General features: G+C 41.6%; 1 protein-coding gene across 5 annotated transcripts in view; it reads right to left on the reverse strand.

The window, feature by feature from the left end:
• The window catches only part of LOC139581573 (protein phosphatase 3 catalytic subunit alpha-like), a 78933-nt gene that overhangs the window by 51441 nt on the left and 8091 nt on the right, over nt 1-19401 (reverse strand). For 4 of the 5 annotated variants that reach the window (XR_011676251.1, XM_071411494.1, XM_071411492.1 and 1 more), the window contains exon 2: nt 2322-2522. Coding sequence is in view for 4 of the 5 variants with exons in the window: in XM_071411494.1 (XP_071267595.1) it covers nt 2322-2522 (201 nt within the window). In the remaining variant the exon portion in view is untranslated. Of the gene's footprint in view, nt 1-2071; nt 2105-2321; nt 2523-19401 lie in introns of those variants that run through there. The other variant, XM_071411495.1, reaches the window with a different exon arrangement.

The following is a 19401-nucleotide window of genomic DNA, read 5'->3' on the forward strand; positions in this document are numbered from 1 at the left end:
CCTCCATTTAACACTACCTCTCTTTAACCCTACCTCCAACTCTATTTAACTCAACCTCTCCCTCTATTTAACCCCAACTCTCTTTAACCCTACCTCCCACTCTATTTAACCCTACCTCTCCCTCGATTTAACCCTACCTCCCCCTCTCTTTAACCCTACCTCCCCCCCTCTTTAACCCTACCTCCCCTTCTCTTTAACCCTACCTCCCCCTCTCTTTAACCCTACCGATCCCTCTATTTAACCCTACCTCCCCCTCTCTTTAACCCTACCTCCCTTCTCTTTAACCCTACCTCCCCCTCTCTTTAACCCTACCTATCCCACTATTTAACCATAACTCTCCTTAACCCTACCTCCCCCTCTCTTTAACCCTACCTTCCCCCTCTCTTTAACCCTACGTCCACCTCTCTTTAACCCTACCTCTCCCTCTCTTTAACCCTACGTCCCCCTGTATTTAACCCCAACTCTCTTTAACCCTACCTCCCACTCTCTTTAACCCTACCTGCCACTCTCTTTAACCCTACCTCCCACTCTCTTTAACCCTACCTCCTCCCTATTTAACCCTACCTCCACCTCTCTTTAACCCTACCTCGCCCTCTCTTTAACCCTACCTCCTCTCTATTTAACCCTACCTCCTCTCTATTTAACCCTACCTCCCCCTCTCTTTAACCCTACCTCCCCCTCTCTTTAACCCTACCTCTCCCTCTCTTTAACCCTACGTCCCCCTGTATTTAACCCCAACTCTCTTTAACCGTACCTCCCACTCTATTTAACTAAACCTCTCCCTCTATTTAGCCCTAACTCTCTTTAACCCTACCTTCCACTCTCTTTAACCCTACCTCACACTCTATTTAACTAAACCTCTCCCTCCATTTAACACCAACTCTCTTTAAACCCTACCTCCCACTCTCTTTAACCCTACCTCCCCATCTCTTTAGCCCTACCTCCCCCTCTCTTTAACCCTACCTCCCCCTCTCTTTAACCCTACCTATCCCTCTATTTAACTCTACCTCTCCCTCTATTTAACCCTACCTCCCCCACTACTTAACCCTAACTCTCCTTAACTCTACATCTCCCTCTCTTTAACCCTAACTCTCCCTCTATTTAACCCTACTTCCCACTCTCTTTAACCCAACCTTCCCTCCTTTAACACTACATCTCTTTAACCCTACCTCCACCTCTATTAAACACTACACCTCCATCTCCTTAACCCTACCTCCCCCTCTCTTTAACCCTACCTCCCCCTCTCTTTAACCCTACCTATCCCTCTAACTCTACATCTCCCTCTCTTTAACCCTAACTCTCCCTCTCTTTAACCCTAACTCTCTTTAACTCTACCTCTCCCTCTCTTTAACCCTTCCTCCCACTCTCTTTAACCCAACCTCCCCTCTCTTTAACACTACATCTCTTTAACCCTAACTATCCCTCTATTTAACCCTACCTCCCACTCTCTTTAACCCAACCTCCCCTCTCTTTAACACTACATCTCTTTAACCCTAACTCTCCCTCTATTTAACCCTAACTCTCTTTAACCCTACATCTCCCTCTCTTTAACCCCAACTCTCTTTAACACTACATCTCCCTCTCTTCAACCCTACATCTCCCTCTCTTTAACCCTACCTCTCCCTCTCTTTAACCCCACCTTTCTTTAACACTATTCTCCCTCTCTTTAACCCTACCTCTCCCTCTCTTTAACCCTACCTCTCTTTAACACTACATCTCCCTCTCTTCAACCCTACATCTCCCTCTCTTTAACCCTACCTCTCCCTCTCTTTAACCCCACCTTTCTTTAACACTATTCTCCCTCTCTTTAACCCTACCTCTCCCTCTCTTTAACCCTACCTCTCTTTAACACTACATCTCCCTCTCTTCAACCCTACATCTCCCTCTCTTTAACCCTCCCTCCCTCTCTCTTTCCTTGGTGTATGGTGCTTTTGTCTCTCTTCCTTTCTCTTCTTACCCACCTCCCTCCCTCCCTTACAATTCTCATTGTCCATCACTCCCCCTTTTTCTCTCCCTCCCTTCACCTCTCCACCTCCTTTCACCTCTTCTCCCATACCTCACCTCTCCTCACCTGTGACTGGGGCCTCTATATCCAGCATGGTCCTCTCCTTCCTCCCCACTCTCCCCCTGTCCTTCCCCCTCTCCCTCCTCACCTGTGACTGGGGCCTTTATATCCAGCATGGTCTTCTCCTTCCTCCCCACTCTCCTCCTTTCCTTCCCCCTCTCCCTCCTCACCTGTGACTGGGGCCTCTATATCCAGCATGATCCTCTCCTTCCTCCCCGCTCTCCTCCTTTCCTTCCTTCCTCCTCTCCCTCCTCACCTGTGACTGGGGCTTCTATATCCAGCATGGTCCTCTCCTGGCACAGGATGGCGGCTCCCTCATTGATGATGCGTAGGGCAACCACCTCCTCCAGACGGCCCTCCTTGGTGAGGTGGGCTTTTAGCAGGTCTACTCTAGGCTTCCCCTCACAGTCAAACACTTCCTTCATGGAGAGCCTGTGGCTCAGGGGGAAGGGGACCGCTAGAGAGAGGAGGAAGGGTAGATAGAGGAAAAAGGGAAGGGGAGAAAGATGGGGGACAGGATGAGAAAAAGGAGAAGGGAGAGAAATGTTTTTACACATTTTGTTACATTTTGTTACAGCCTTATTCTAAAATGTATTACATTAATACAATCTACACACAATACCCCATAATGACAAAGTGAAAACAGTTTTTTTCAATAAATAAATAAATAAATACAGAAGTATTCAGCCCCTTTGCTATGAGACTCGAAATTGAGCTCAGGTGCATCCTGTTTCCATTGATCATCCTTGAGATGTTTCTACAACTTGATTGGAGTCCACCTGTGGTAAATTCATTTGATTGGACATGATTTGGAAAGGCACTCTTCCTAGAGCTAGCCGCCCGGCCAAACTGATCAATCAGGGAAGAAGGGCCTGGGTCAGGGAGGTGACCAAGAACCCGATGGTGACTCTAACGAAGCTCCAGAGTTCCTCTGTGGAGATGGGAGAACCTTCCAGAAGGACAACCATCTCTGCAGCACTCCACCAATCAGGCCTTTATGGTAGAATGGCCAGACGGAAGCCACTCCTCAGTAAAAGAAACATGACAGCCTGCTTGGAGTTTGCCAAAAGGCACCTAAAGACTCTCAGACCATGAGAAACAGGATGAAACCAAGATTGAACTCTTTGGCCTGAATGCCAAGCGTCAAGTGTTGAGGAAACCAGGCACCGCTCATCACCTGGCCAATACTATCCCTACCGGTGAAGCATGGTGGTGGCAGCATCATGCTGTGGAGAAGTTTTTCAGCGGCAGGGACTGGGAGACCAGTTAGGATCGAGGGAAAGATGAACAGAGCAAAGTACAGAGAGATCCTTGATGAAAACCTGCTCCAGAGCACTCAGGACCTCAGACTAGGGCGAAGGTTCACCTTCAAACAGGATGACGACCCTAAGCACACAGCCAAGACAATGCAGGAGTGGCTTCAGGACAAGTCTCTGAATGTCCTTGAGTGGCCCAGCCAGAGCCCGACGCTCCTCATCCAACCTGACAGAGCTTGAGAGGATCTGCAGAGAAGAATACAGGTGTGTCAAGCTTGAAGCGTTATACCCAATAATACTCGCAGCTGTAATCACTGCCAAAGGTGCTTCAACAAAGTACTGAGTAAAGGGCCTGAATACTTATGTAAATGTGATATTTCCATTTTTTATTTTGAATACATTTGCAAAACTGTCTAAAAACCTGTTTTTGCGTTGTCATTATGGGGTATTTTATGTAGATTGCTGAATTTTAGAATAAGGCTGTAACGTAACAAAAAGTGGTCTGAATAGTTTCTGAATGCACTGTACCTACCCACAGTGCCTTTAGGAAGTATTCACACCCCTTGACTTTTTCCACATTTTGTTGAGTTACAGCCTGAATTTAAAATAGATTACATTTAGATGTTGTGTCACTGACACACAATACCCCATAATGTCAAAGTGGAATTATATTGTTACAAGTTAATTAGAAAACAAAACCTGAAATGTCTTGAGTCAATAAGTATTCAAATTCTTTGTTACGGCATGCCTAAATAAGTTCAGGAGTAAACATTTGCTTAACAAGTCACATAATAAGTTGCATGAAATCGCTGTGTGCAATAATAGTGTTTAACATGGTTTTTGAATGACTACTACCCTCTCTGTACCCCACATGTACAATTATCTGCAAGATCCCTATGTCAAGCAGTGAATTTCAAAGACAGATTCAACCACAAAGACCAGGGAGGTCTCCTTTGCATAGCCGCAGGAAGATGTTCGGGGATTTATTTATTTTGGGCGCTACAGACGGCTATATCGGTCCACTAATACTAGTAAAGGCCCAGTGCACTACTTTTTGCACTACCTACCTACCTATCTACCTACCAGGGTTACTGCTAGCCGGCAACAGCCAAATTTGATCGCTAAACAAATGAAAAGCCGATAAATAAACAGTTGCCGGTCAAAATGACCAGGAGAACAAAAATGCCATTCCAAAATAATGCTTTTTATTAATTGATGGAAATACGGTCTATAGGTTAATTTGCATAATTTAGTGGAATTAAATTGGCGCGTGTGTATTTTTGTTAGTAATCATGTATCTTATTTATCCAACACAAATATCACATACGGAGATTATTGAAAATAATTGCTCCGACAGAGAGAGTTGCTGTGCCTCTAGCTCTTAGGAAACTTTGCAGTATCTTGTTTTTGTTAAGTGTTATTTCTTACATTATTAGCCCAGATTTTTTTTGCCGGGAAGAACTATTGGATAGTTTTCACCAGCACTACCAACATTACGACCAGGAATACGACTTTCCCGAATCTAATCCTTTGTTCGTACCCCCCAGGGCAATTGGACTGATTCCAGAGGCCGATCCAAAACCCCGCCGGTGGAGGAGAGGTACGCAGAGTGGTCTTCTAATCCGATTTAGGAGGTGTGCACACCTGCCACCGCTTCAGCGTATATTACTCGCTTATGTTCAGTCTCTGGATAATAAAGTTGACAAGCTCAGGGCGAGGATTTCTTTCCAGAGAGACATCAGGGATTGTAACATACTCTGTTTCACGGAAACATGGCTCTCTCAGGATATACTGTCTGAGTTTGTCCAGCCAGTTGGGTTCTCAGTTCATTGCGCAAACAGTAACAAATATCTCTCCAGGAGGAAGAAGGGCGGGGGTGTATGTTTCTGTAACGCTCGTCTGATGAAGAATGAGGAGTGGACCAAAGGGCAGCGTTGTACGTGTTCATGATTTTTATTTAACTCAGAACACTACGAACAAAAATAACAACGAGACAAACGAACAGTTCTGTAAGGTAACCAAACTAAACAGAAAACAACTACCCACAAACACAGGTGGGAAAAGGCTACCTAAGTATGGTTCTCAATCAGAGACAACGATAGACAGCTGCCTCTGATTGAGAACCACACCCGGCCAAACACACAGAAATAGAAAACATAGAACACAAAACATAGAATGCCCACCCCAACTCACGCCCTGACCAAACCAAAATAGAGACATAAAAAGGTGACCTCTAAGGTCAGGGCGTGACAGTTTCATGATTAACGACTCATGGTGTGACTGTGAGAACATACAGGAACTCAAGTCCTTTTGTTCACCCGACCTAGAATACTTCACAATCAAATGCCGACCGTATTATCTCCCAAGAGAATTCTCTTCGGTTATAGTCACAGCCGTGTATACCCCCCCTCAAGCTGATACCACGATGGCCCTCAAAGAACTCCACTGGACTTTATGCAAACTGGAAACCACATATCCTGAGGCCGTATTTATTGTAGCTGGGGATTTTAACAAAGCAAATTTGAGAAAAAGGCTGCTGAAGTTCTATCAACATATCGACTGATGTACTCGCACTGCTAAAACACTTGACCATTATTCCTCCAACTTCCGGGATGCCTACAAGGCCCTTCCCTGCCCTCCTTTCAGCAAATCTGATCACGACTCCATTTTGCGCCTCCCTTCCTATAGGCAGAAACTCAAACAGGAAGTACCCGTGCTAAGGACTATTCAACACTGGTCTGACGAATCGGAATCTACGCTTCAAGATTGTTTTGATCACGTGGACTAGGATATGTTACGGGTAGCCTCCGAGAATAATATAGACGAATACACTGATACGGTGACTGAGTTTATCAGGTGATGGAGATGTTGTACCCACTGTGACTACTAAACCCTACCCTAACCAGAAACCGTAGATAGATGGCAGCATTCGCTCAAAACTGAAAGCGCAAACCATCACATTAAACCATGGCAAGGTGATTGGAAATATGGTTGAATACAAACAGTGTAGTCATTCCCTCCATAAGGCAATCAAACAGGCAAACGATCAGAATAGAGACAAAGTGGAGTTGCAATTCAACGGCTCAGACACGAGCAGGGTCCACAGACAATCACGGACTACAAAGGGAAAACCAGCCACGTCGCAGACACCAACGTCTTGCTTCCGGACAAGCTGAACACCTTAGTCGCCCGCTTTGAGGATAACACAACGCCACTGACGCGACCCGCTACCAAGGACTGTGTGCTCTCCTTTCCGTAGCCGACGTGAGTAAGACATTTAAGCATGTTAACCCTCGCAAGGATGCCAGCCCAGACAGCATCCATAGCTGCGTCTTCAGTGAATGCGCAGACCAGCTGGCTAGAGTGTTTACGGACATATTCAATCTCTCCCTATCCCTGTCTAAAGTCGTGGCCAAAAGTTTTGAGAATGACACAAATATTAATTTCCACAAAGTTTGCTGCTTCAGTGTCTTTAGATATTTTTGTTAGATGTTACTATGGAATACTGAAGTATAATTACAAGCATTTCTGTAAAGGAGTGCGCCTTTATTGAGGCGAACAAAACACGGTACTCAGAAAACTAAACACACACGGGTTACAATAACCCGGCGCAAACCAGCCTGGAGCACACATACATTTACATATAACAATTCCACACACAGACATCGGGGGAAACTGAGGGTTATATGCAAGACGAGTAATGAGGGAATGCAAACCAGGTGTGCGGGAAAACAAGACAAAACAAATGGAAAATTAAAGGTGGATCGGCGAAGGCTAGAAGACCGGTGACGTCGACCGCCGAACGCCGCCCGAACAAGGAGAGGGACCGACCTCGGCGGAAGTCGTGACAATTTCATAAGTGTCAAAGACTTTTATTGACAATTACATGAAGTTGATGCAAAGAGTAAGTATTTACAGTGTTGACCCTTCTTTTTCAAGACCTCTGCAATCCGCCCTGGCATGCTGTCAATTAACTTCTGGGCCACATCCTGACTGATTGCAGCCCATTGTTGCATAATCAATGCTTGGAGTTTGTCAGAATTTGTGGGTTTTTGTTCGTCCACCCGCCTCTTGAGGATTGACCACAAGTTCTCAATGGGATTAAGGTCTGGGGAGTTTCCTGGCCATGGACCCAAAATATCAATGTTTTGTTCCCCGAGCCACTTAGTTATCACTTTTGCCTTATGGCAAGGTGCTCCATCATGCTGGAAAAGGCATTGTTCGTCACCAAACTGTTCCTGGATGGTTGGGAGAAGTTGCTCTCTGAGGATGTGTTGGTACCATTCTTTATTCATGGCTGTGTTCTTAGGTAAAATTGTGAGTGAGCCCACTCCCTTGGCTGAGAATGCTTTACTGTTGGCATGACACAGGACTGATGGTAGCGCTCACCTTGTCTTCTCTGGACAAGCTTTTTTCCGGATGCCCCAAACAACCGGAAAGGGGATTCATCAGAGAAAATGACTTTACGCCAATCCTCAGCAGTCCAATCCCTGTACCTTTTGCAGAAAATCAGTCTATCCCTGATGTTTTTCCTGAAGAGAAGTGGCTTCTTTGCTGCCCTCTTGACACCAGGCCATCCTCCAAAAGTCCTCGCCTCACTGTGTGTGCAGATGCACTCACACCTGCCTGCTGCCATTCCTGAGCAAGCTCTGTACTGGTGGTGCCCCGATCCCGCAGCTGAAATTTGGCTTGGCACCTAAAACCCTCACAAACCTTTACAGATGCACAATTGAGAGCATCCTGTTGGACTGTATCACCGCCTGGTACAGCAACTGCATTGCCCGCAACTGCAAGGCTCTCCAGAGGGGGGTGCGGTCTGCCCAACGCATCACCGGGGGCAAACTACCTGCCCTTCAGGACACCTACAGCACCCAATGTCACAGGAAGGCCAAAAAAATCATCATGGACAACAACCACCCGAGCCACTGCCTGTTCACCCAGCTATCATCCAGAAGGCGAGGTCAGTACAGGTGCATCAAAGCTGGGACTGAGACTGAAAAACAGCTTCTATCTCAAGGCCATCAGATTGTTAAATATTGTTAAATAATCATCACTATCACATTATAAACATAGACCTGAAATAACTGACCACTTTAATAATGTTTACATATTTTGCATTACTCATCTCATATGTAAACTACTGGTCAAAATTTTTAGAACACCTCCTCATTCAAGGTTTATCTTTATTTTTACTATTTACTATGTTGTAGAACAATAGTGAAGACATCAATAGTATGAAATAACACATATGGAATCATGCAGTAACCAAAAAAGTGTTAAACAAATCAAAATATATTTTATATTTGAGATTCTTCAAATAGCCACCCTTTTCCTTGATGACAGCTTTGCAAACTCTTGGCATTCTCTCAACCAGCTTCATGAGGTAGTCACTTGGAATGCATTTCAATAAAAAGGTTTGCCTTCTTAAAAGTTCATTTGTGGAATTTCTTTCCTTCTTAATGTGTTTGAGGCAATCATTTGTGTTGTGACAAGGTATGTAGGGTATACAGAAGATAGCCCTATTTGGTAAAATACCAAGTCCATATTATGGTAAGAACAGCTCAAATAAGCAAAGAGAAACGACAGTCCATCATTACTTTAAGACATGAAGGTCAGTCAATACAGAACATTTTAAGAACTTTGAAAGTTTCTTCAAGTGCAATCGCAAAAACCATCAAGTGCTATGATGAAACTGTCTCTCATGAGGACCGCCACAGGAATGGAAGACCCAGAGTTACCTCTGCTGCAGAGGATATGTTCATTAGAGTTACCAGCCTCAGAAATTGCAGCTCAAATAAATGCTTCACAGAATTCAAGTAACAGACACATCTCAACATCAACTGTTCAGAGGAGACTGTGTGAATCAGGCCTTCAAGGTCGAATTTCTGCAAAGAAACCACTACTAAAGGACACCAATAAGAAGAAGAGACTTGCTTGGGCAAAGAAACACGAGCAATGGACATTAGACCGGTGGAAATGTGTCCTTTGGTCTGGAGTCCAAATTGGATATTTTTGGTTCCGCGGTGTGGGTGAACGGATGTGTATTTCCCACCATGAAGCATGGAGGAGGAGGTGTTATGGTGTGCTTTGCTGGTGACACTGTCTATGAATTATTTAGAATTCAAGGCATACTTAACCAGCATGGCTACCACAGCATTCTGCAAAGATACGCCATCCCATCTGTTTTGAGCTTAGTGGGAATATCATTTGTAGTGTATATACTGTATTTTATCCTATTCTACTGTATCTAACATTGCTCGCCCAAATATTTATTTATTCTTCATTCCATTCCTTACTTCAGATTTGTGTGTATTGTTGTGAAATTGATAGATATTACTGTTAGACATTACTGCACTAGCTAGAAACACAGAATTTTGCTACACCCACAATAACATCTACTAAACATGTACATGTGACAAATCAAATTTGATTTGATTTTGAGCTGGATTTCTCCTAAAGCTCCTCAGCTGGTTGCTGCTGGAGTAAACATGTGCTTTAATAGACCCATTATTTACGCAATAATTGTAAATTAAATCACGTGTTAAAAACAGTTTTGATGCACGATTAAAAATAGCAAATATTTGTATTTCTCAACTGGTAATTGAAGCGTGCCACCCATTCACCATTCAAGTGCAGCTAACAGGCATCAACCACCATAATGTGAGCTAAAGGCAGCATGCATATTGAAACTTGAATGATTTATTTCATATTATCAGGCATGTCTTACCTTGTTTCAAAGTGGCCTGCAGGCAAAATCCGATCATGGTAATGTCGAGGCAATTATTTTGTAAAGAATTTGTGTGAGTTTCAAGTTTGGGGAAGCTTACAATTTCCCCTACCATTTCTACCGGCCAGTTAGGATTTTCATATGCGCATTTTTGTGGAACAGTTTAATTTCAATAACAACATTCTTGCTTCTCAAAATCATTATAACGTGGTTAATTATAAAATCTGACTTAACATGATAAAAATGTAAAAGTTAAAAGTCCACTAATGTGAGATCACCAGCCTCTGCCTTATGGACACATAGATACACCGTGATCCATTGGAGGCTAAAGAAATGAGTGCATGGAACTCATAGCCTATAGGCCAATGCAGCAGTAGGCCTATAACTATTGCTCTTTCACAATGAGGATTGGTGATAATCGAGGGGGGGATTGTTGGGAAGATTTTTCTTACTGTAAGGAACTATAGTTTTAATATATTATATCATTCGCAATGGATGTAAAAAAACAACAACATTTTCCTCCAATTCCACGTATGAGGCATGAGACAGACTTGCCTATATCTTCACCACACACCCCTCCCCTTCTTCTTGTCTCAACATTTTAAATTATACTCAAGACATTGTCTTCACACATATTTTAGATGCTTTTCACTGACAGCCGCAACTGCCCAAATTATGGGTTTCCCAAATGTATTTTTACATTTTATTTATTTGACCTTTATTTAACTAGGCAGGTCAGTTAAGAACCAATACTTATTTTCAATGACGGCCTAGGAACAGTGGGTTAACTGCTTTGTTCAGGGGCAGAACCACAGATATAGGCTTACGAGCTTGTGACAATCCACAGCTATAAAAAAAGAAAAAGCTAATGATCCTTGATTCCTCTGTGGCTAAATCATGCCTTCTGTTGAAGTATTTATAATTATTTTATTTATTTATGTATAGATAGGAGTAATTATATAATTTATTTCCATTTACAATGGGACCCTGCTATGCCATTTATCTCCTGTTCTATTGGTGTACAGCAGACATTTAGCCATCCATAACTGGCTACGGGACTATTGCAGCTCTGTGGGTGTAACATTTATTGACAATTTTGATACCTTATGGAAACAAAGCTCGTATTATAAGGAGGATGGGATCCACCCAAATAATTTGTGTTCCTGGATCCTTTCACAGCATTGACTTTTCAATGACCCAAGCCCAGCTCATTTAATCTCTACCACCGTGTCACTGAGTTGTCATAATGCTTCTGCAAATGAACATTAAACCAGTGGCATTGGCAGACACAATGTAAATAACCTAATTTATGTCCCTCTTACTGCCCTGAATGTCTCTGCTGATCCCACAGCTATTGTATGCAGTAATCATGTGCCTATGAAGCGGAGTGATACTGTTAGCACTGAGGCAATGTGGCCTAGTAGGAAGACCACTGTGTGCAATCAAGCATTCCAGAAAAAAGTGCTCAAAATAGCCCACGTTAACATATGTAGCTTAAGAAACAAGGTTCATGAAAACAATAATTTGCTAGTAACAGATGACATTCATATTCTGACAATCTCTGAAACTCACTTAGATAATACCTCTGATACAGTGGCAGCAATACATGGTTATAACATCTACCGAAAATACAGAAATGTCAAAGGTGGAGGTGTGGCTGTTTTTATTCAGAACCACATTCCTGTAAAGATTAGAGAGGATCTCATGTTAAATACTGTTGAAGTAATATGGCTACAGGTTCATCTGCCTCACCTAAATAAAGCCCATTCTTGTGGGAAGCTGCTATAGACCACCAAGTGTTGACAGTCAGTATCTGGATAATATGTGTGAAAGGCTTGACAATGTATGTGATATCAACAGATAAGTATATTTTCTGGGTGATTTAAATATTGACTGGCTTTCATCAGGCTGCCCACTTAAGAGTAAGCTTCAAACTGTAACCAGTGCCTGCAACCTGGTTCAGGATATCAGTCAACCTACCAGGGTAGTTACAAACAGCACAGGACATAAATCATCAACGTGTATTGATCACATCTTTACTAATGCTGCAGATATTTGCTTTAAAGCAGTATCCAAATCCATCGGATGTAGTGATCACAATATAGATGAAAGCCAGCCATATCTAGGAAAAACAAAGTTCCAAAGGCTGGGCCTAATATAGTGTATAAGAGGTCAAGTTTTGTAGAGATTCCTATGTTGTTTATGAAAATAATATTTGTTGGTCCGTGGTGTGTAATGAAGAGCAACCAGACGCTGCACTTGACACATTTATGAAATTGCTTATCCCAGTTACTAATAAGCACGCACCCGTTAAGAAAATTACTGTTAAAACATACTTTTTTCAATCTTTACTAACGACATGCCACTGGCTTTGTATGCGGATGACTCAACACTATTCACATCAGCTACTACAGAGACTGAAATGACTGCAACACTTAACAAAGTGCTGCAGTTAGTTTCAGAATGGGTGGCAAGGAATCAGTTAGTCCTAAATAATTCCAAAACTAAAAGCATTGTATTTGGGACAAATCATTCACTAAAACCTCAAATAAATCTTGTAATGAATAATGTGGATATTGAGCAAGTTGAGGTGACCAAACTGCTTGGAGTAACCCTGGATTGTAAACTGTCATGGTTAAAACATATTGATACAACAGTATCTAAAATGGGGAGAAGTCTGTGTCAGGTTTTGGCCAGGACTGTTCAGGTTTTGTTCACTAGATGTCCCCCTTGCACCTTTTTTGTACCTTTTGTTTTTCTTGCCCTAATTATTGTTTGCACCTGTAAGTCATTCCCTTGTTAGTATTTAAACCCTGTGTGTTCCTCAGTTCCTTGCTCAGTGTTTGTATGTTAGCACCCAGCCCCAGCCTTTGTGATCATTTTTCTCTTGTTGGATTTTCCAGAGGTTCTCTGGTTTTGTTCTCGTGTATTTTTGGATTGGTCTTTTGAGGTTTGTTTTTTCCCTTGCTGTTTTTACCACTTTGTGGATTTTCTTTGTATTTTGGAAGATATCTATTTTTTATTAAACCACCATCTCTAGTACTGCTGTGTCTGCCTCATCTTCTGGGTTCTGCCCATTATTAGTGACTGTTTCTCGCACCGGGTCCTGACAGTCTGTCCATAATAATGAGCTGCTCTGCCTTCTTAACAGCGCTGACTCCTCCTCCAGGCCCTCGTTTTGTCGCACCTTGACTACAGTTCAGTCGTGTGGTCAGGTGCCACAAAGAGGGACTTAGGAAAACTACAGTTGGCTCAGAACAGGGCAGCACGGCTGGCCCTTGGATGTACACAGAGAGCAAACATTAATAATATGGATGTCAGTCTCTCCTGGCTCAAAGTGGAGGAGAGATTGACTTCATCACTACTTGTATTTGTGACATTTATTTATTTATTTATTTTACCAGGTAAGCTAGTTGAGAACAAGTTCTCATCTACAACTGCGACCTGGCCAAGATAAAGCAAAGCAGTGCGACACAAACAACAACACAGAGTTACACATGGAATAAACAAGTGTACAGTCATTAATACAATAGAAAAAAAGAAAGTCTATATACAGTGTGTGAAAATAGCGTGAGGAGGTAAGGCAATAAATAGGCCATAGTAGCGAAGTAATTACAATTTAGCAGATTAACACTGGAGTGATAAATGAGCAGATGGTGATGTGCAGGTAGAGATACTGGTGTGCAAAACAGCAGAAAGTAAATAAAAACAATATGGGGATGAGGTAGGTAGATTGGGTGGGCTATTTACAGATGGGCTGTGTACAGCTGCAGCGATTGGTTAGCTGCTCCGATAGCTGATGTTTAAAGTTAGTGAGGGAAATATATGTCTCGTTGTTGAATGCACCGAGCTTTCTGTTTGACGTACTGGCACACAGCCCTGAAACCCATGCATACCCCACAACACATGCCACTAGAGGTCTCTTCACTGCCCCCCCAAGTCCAGACCAGACAATGGGAGGCGAACAGTGCTACATAGAGCTATGACTACATGGAACTCTATTCTACATCAAGTAACTCATGCAAACAGTCAAATTTGATTTAAAAAAACAGATAAAAACACACCTTATGGAACAGCAGGGACTGTAAAGCAACACAAACATAGGCAGAGACACATGCATACACACACGATAACATCTGCACTATACACGCGTACACATGGATTTTGTGTTGTAGATACAGTATGTGGTAGTAGAGTAGGGGCCTGAGGGCAGACACTTTTTTTTTATTTAGTATTTTTTTCAATATTTTTTATATATTTATTTTTTCCCTTTTTTTTTTTTTTTTTTTGGGGGGGAGGGTTGGATCAGCTTAATCTTGCGGAAAGAATGTTGCTTCCAATGTAATTGTCTGCATCATTTCCAATCCCCCATATTTTTTTGGGTAAATATATATATCCATACACGCATGCATACATATACACATATATACATACACATACCTATATAGACATACATACTTTTTAAAAGAATATACCTTTATTATTATTCCCCGCACCCTACCACCGATCCCCCAATTGGAGTAAACTAATAAACACTTCTGCTTTTACCTTCAATTTATACATCTTATACCCATCTTACAGACACAGTCCACTTTACAATAGTTCTCTCTTATTTGTTCTTAGTCCTTCCTCTATTTCTGTTGTCCATCCAATTTTATTTCCACTTGTAACTGTGCTATTTCACAAAAGCTCCGCACCTATACACATTTCACAGATCCCGTATGCCCTACATTGTTTATCTTGTTATTAGTCCCACCCTTCAGTTCCACTCAACCCCTCCCATCTATCTTCCAACATCATCCATTTCGGATTTTTATTTGCCATATATTTTTCAACTGTGCTGTGATGCTTCACAAAAGACTTGAACCTTCCTATTCTCATAGCTTCTATAGATTGTAAATTAAAAATAAACATTTTTGCTAAAATAATTATTATATTATTGATTGATTGACTATGGCTTTTCAAATCCCCCAGTATTGCTATCTGTAGCGTTAGTTTTAGGCAAATGTTGCAATTCTTCAGCCATTCCTGGACCTGTGACCAAAAACGAGCTACATATGGACAATACCAAAATAAATGATCTAATGACTCTGCCTCCTCACAACAGAATCTGCAGAGCTGGGAAGATTGTATACCCCATATATATAACATTCTATTAGTTGCAAGAATTTTGTACAGTAATTTAAATTGAAAAATTCGAAGTTTTGAATCCGGCGTTGTTTTGCGTATCAATTCATAAACCATGTGCCATGGAATGGGTACATCGAAAATCTCTTCCCAACTATTTTGCAATTTATATGGCACAGCTGTCAGTTTTTTGGTCCTTAAATGAAATTGGTATATATTTTTATTTATCACACTTTTCTTTAACCATTTATGTTCTTTAATACAGGGCCGACATACAAGTTCCTTACTTTTTTCCCCTTCTACTTGCCTCTTCCATTTTTGTGGTAATGCTGCAATTAATTGGTTGTAATTTTGGGTAGAGCAGACATTTCCATATGTCTCTGTTAGCTGCATGTGTGACATTATACCACCAGTCCTATTTATGACATCATTCAAAAAAATTATACCTTTTTTAAACATTTCTTCAATAAATACAGTTTTTTTATCAATTACTATATTTGAATTTAACCACAATATTTGTTGTACTATTTGTTCCGTCCTTTCAGGTGGATTAAACTGAAATTGCAACCAACTTTCTAAGGCTTGTTTAAAAAATAAGGATATTTTGGAGATTATTTCCTTTTCAAACAACCGAAAGTGAGCAGGTGTAATCTGAATAAAGGGGAAAAGGCCCTTCTTGAATATAGGATGAGACATTCGTACCAATTTACTAGAGAACCAGTTTGGATTTAAGTATACCTTTTGTATGACTGATGCCTTTAGTGAGAGGTCTAATGCTTTAATATTTAATAATTTCTGCCCTCCGAATTCATATTCGTTATATAAATAGGCCCTTTTAATTTTATCTGGCTTGCCGTTCCAAATAAAATGGAATCTTTTTTGTTCATATAATTTAAAAAGCAGGTCACTAGGTGTAGGCAAAACCATAAGCAAATAGGTAAACTGTGATATGACTAAAGAGTTAATCAGGGTGATTTTTCCACAAATAGACAGGTATTTTCCTTTCCATGGTAGCAAGATCTTATCTATTTTTGCTAACTTTCTATAAAAATTTATTGGAGTGAGATCATTTCTTTCTTTTGGGATTTTTATACCGAGTATGTCCACATCTCCGTCAGACCATTTAATTGGTAAACTACATGGCAATATAAAATGTGTATTTTTTAGTGATCCAATACGTAATATGGTACATTTATCATAATTTGGTTTTAATCCAGAGAGGATAGCAAAGGTATCTAGATCCTCTATGAGGCCCTGGAGGGACTCTAGTTGTGGTTTTAAAAGAAAACATGAATCATCAGCGTACAATGACACCTTAGTTTTTAAGCCACGGATTTCTAATCCCTTAATATTAATGTTTGATCTAATTTTAACAGCTAACATTTCGATGGCAATAATAAATAGATATGCCGATAGTGGACAACCTTGTTTTACTCCTCTAGATAGTTTAAAACTTTCTGAGATGTAGCCATTATTTACTATTTTACACCTAGGGTTACTATACATAATTTTAACCCATTTTATAAGAGATTCCCCAAAATTGAAATATTCTAGGCATTTATATATAAACTCCAGTCGTACTTTATCAAAAGCCTTTTCAAAATCAGCTATGAAAACCAGGCCTGGTGTCCCCGATATTTCATAGTGTTCTATTGTTTCCAGTACTTGCCTTATATTATCTCCAATGTATCGTCCATGTAAAAAACCTGTCTGATTAGGATGAATAATATCTGACAAAACTTTTTTTATTCTATGCGCCAAGCATTTTGCTAGGATTTTTGCATCACAACACTGAAGTGTAAGAGGTCTCCAATTTTTTAATTGGACTGGATCTTTATATATACCACTTGGGTCCTGTTTCAGTAATAACGATATCAGACCTTCTTGTTGCGTGTCTGATAATCTACCATTTATGTAGGAGTGGTTAAAACAAGCTAATAATGGTCCTTTGAGTATATCAAAAAAAGTTTTGTATACTTCCACTGGTATGCCATCCAGCCCTGGAGTTTTCCCATCTTTAAAGGCCCCAATTGCATCAAGCAGTTCCTCCTCTGTAATTTGGCCTTCACATGAGTCTTTCTGTACAGATGTTAATTTTACATTATTAATAGGAAAAAAATCCATACAATTAGTTTCAGTTAGTGGAGATGGAGGAGCCTGAAACGAAAACATATTCTTAAAGTACTTTACTTCCTCTTTCAAAATATATTTTGGTGAATCATGCGTGACTCCATCATTTGTAACAAGTTTTAATAAAAAAATTTTGGTAGCATTTCTATATTGAAGATTGAAAAAAAATTTGGTGCATTTTTCCCCATATTCCATCCAGTTCGCTTTATTTTTATAATATATTACACTGGATCTTTCTTGAATAAGTTCCTCCATTTCTTTTTGTTTTTCCTCTAACTTATTCTGTGCCTCTGTGGTACCGTTTTTATTGCTATCTAACTGTACTGTTAGTCCTTCAATTTCCTTTGTTAATATGGACTCTTTTGATCTAAATTGCTTTTGTTTTATAGATGAGTACTGAATTGCATGGCCTCTAAAGGCACACTTAAAAGTGTCCCATACAATAAGGGGATCTGCTGTACCTATGTTATGTCTGAAAAAGTCAGTTATAAAGTCTTCTGTCCTAGTTCTAAACAATTTATCATCTAGTAGACTTTGATTAAATTTCAGGGGGCAGACACTTAGTCTGAGGGCAGACACTTAGTGTGTTGTGAAATCTGTTGTGAATGTATTGTAAATTCAAAAAAATTGTAGAACTGCCTTAATTTTGCTGGACCCCAGAGTATTGGGGATCCATAATAAATACAAATATCAACTTTTTTTTGTTGTCGAGAAGCCAAAGGCAAAATCCTAGTCATATTAGCAACCCATACTATTTGTTGCATCCTCTCTTTCTTAATGTTTAACATATGGAACCGCTATCAGGTGCACTGTTAAGAATGGTGTTTTCCCGAGAATAAATCAACCTGTCTACCTCCACCCATCTCTCCACACAGTACCAGGTTGAGGTAATAAACAACATCACAGCACATTCAGGAACACCCTCCCCTCCTCTCATCTCCTCTCTTCTCCTCTCCTCTCCCCTCCTCTCTTCTCCTCTCTCCTCCCCTCTCCTCTTCTCCTCTCCACTCCTCTCTTCTGCTCTCCTCTCCTCTCCCCTCCTCTCCACTTTCCTCCTCTCTAATCTCATCTCCTCTTCTCCTCTCCACTCCTCTCTTCTGCTCTCCTCTCCTCTCCCCTCCTCTTCTCTAATCTCATCTCCTCTTCTCCTCTCCACTCCTCTCTTCTGCTCTCCTCTCCCCTCCTCTACTCTCCCCCCTCTTCTCTAATCTAATCTCCTCTTCTCCTCTCCACTCCTCTCTTCTGCTCTCCTCTCCCCTCCTCTCCTCTCCACTTCCCTCCTCTCTAATCTCATCTCCTCTTCTCCCCTCGTCTCCTTTCTTCTGCTCTCCTCTCCCCTCCTCTACTCTCCCCTCCTCTTCTCTAATCTCATCTCCTCTTCTCCTCTCCACTCCTCTCTTCTGCTCTAGTCTCCTCTCTATCTACCTGTCTACCTCCAACCATCTCTCCACACAGTACCAGGCTGAGGTAATAGTATAATACAGTATAATAAACAACATCACAGCATCTACAGGAACTACAACGCTCCTCTCGTCTCCTTTCTTCTCCTCTCCGCTCCCCTTGTCTCCTCTCTTCTGCTCTACCCTCCTCTCTTCTCCTCTCCCCTCCTCTCCTCCAATCGCCACTCCTCTCGTCTTCTCTCCTCACTTTTCTCCTCACTCTTTTCCTATCCCCTCCTCTCTCATCCCCTCTTCTCACCTCCCCTCTTCTCCGCTCCAATCTTCATCTCTCCTATCCTCTCCTCTCCCCTCCTCTCTTCTCCTATCCGCTCCCCTCGTCTCCTCTCTTCTGCTCTAGTCTCCTCGTGTCTCCTCTAATCTCGTCTCCTCGCTTCTGCTCTCATCTCCTCTCCTCTCACCTCACCTCCCCTCCTCTCCTCTAATCTCATCTCTCTTTTCCTCTCGTCTCCTCTCTTCTGCTCTCTTCTCCTCTCTATCTACCTGTCTACCTCCAACCATCTCTCCAGTACCAGTACCAGGATGAGGTAATAAACAACATCACAGCAGCCCCAGGAACAACACCCTCCTCTCCTCTCCTCTCCTCTAATCTCGTCTCCTCTCTTCTCCTCTCCTCTCGTCTCTTTTCCTCCCTTCTCT

The sequence above is a fragment of the Salvelinus alpinus genome, chromosome 7 (genome assembly GCF_045679555.1).
Source record: "Salvelinus alpinus chromosome 7, SLU_Salpinus.1, whole genome shotgun sequence".
NCBI classification, from domain to species: Eukaryota; Metazoa; Chordata; class Actinopteri; order Salmoniformes; family Salmonidae; genus Salvelinus; species Salvelinus alpinus.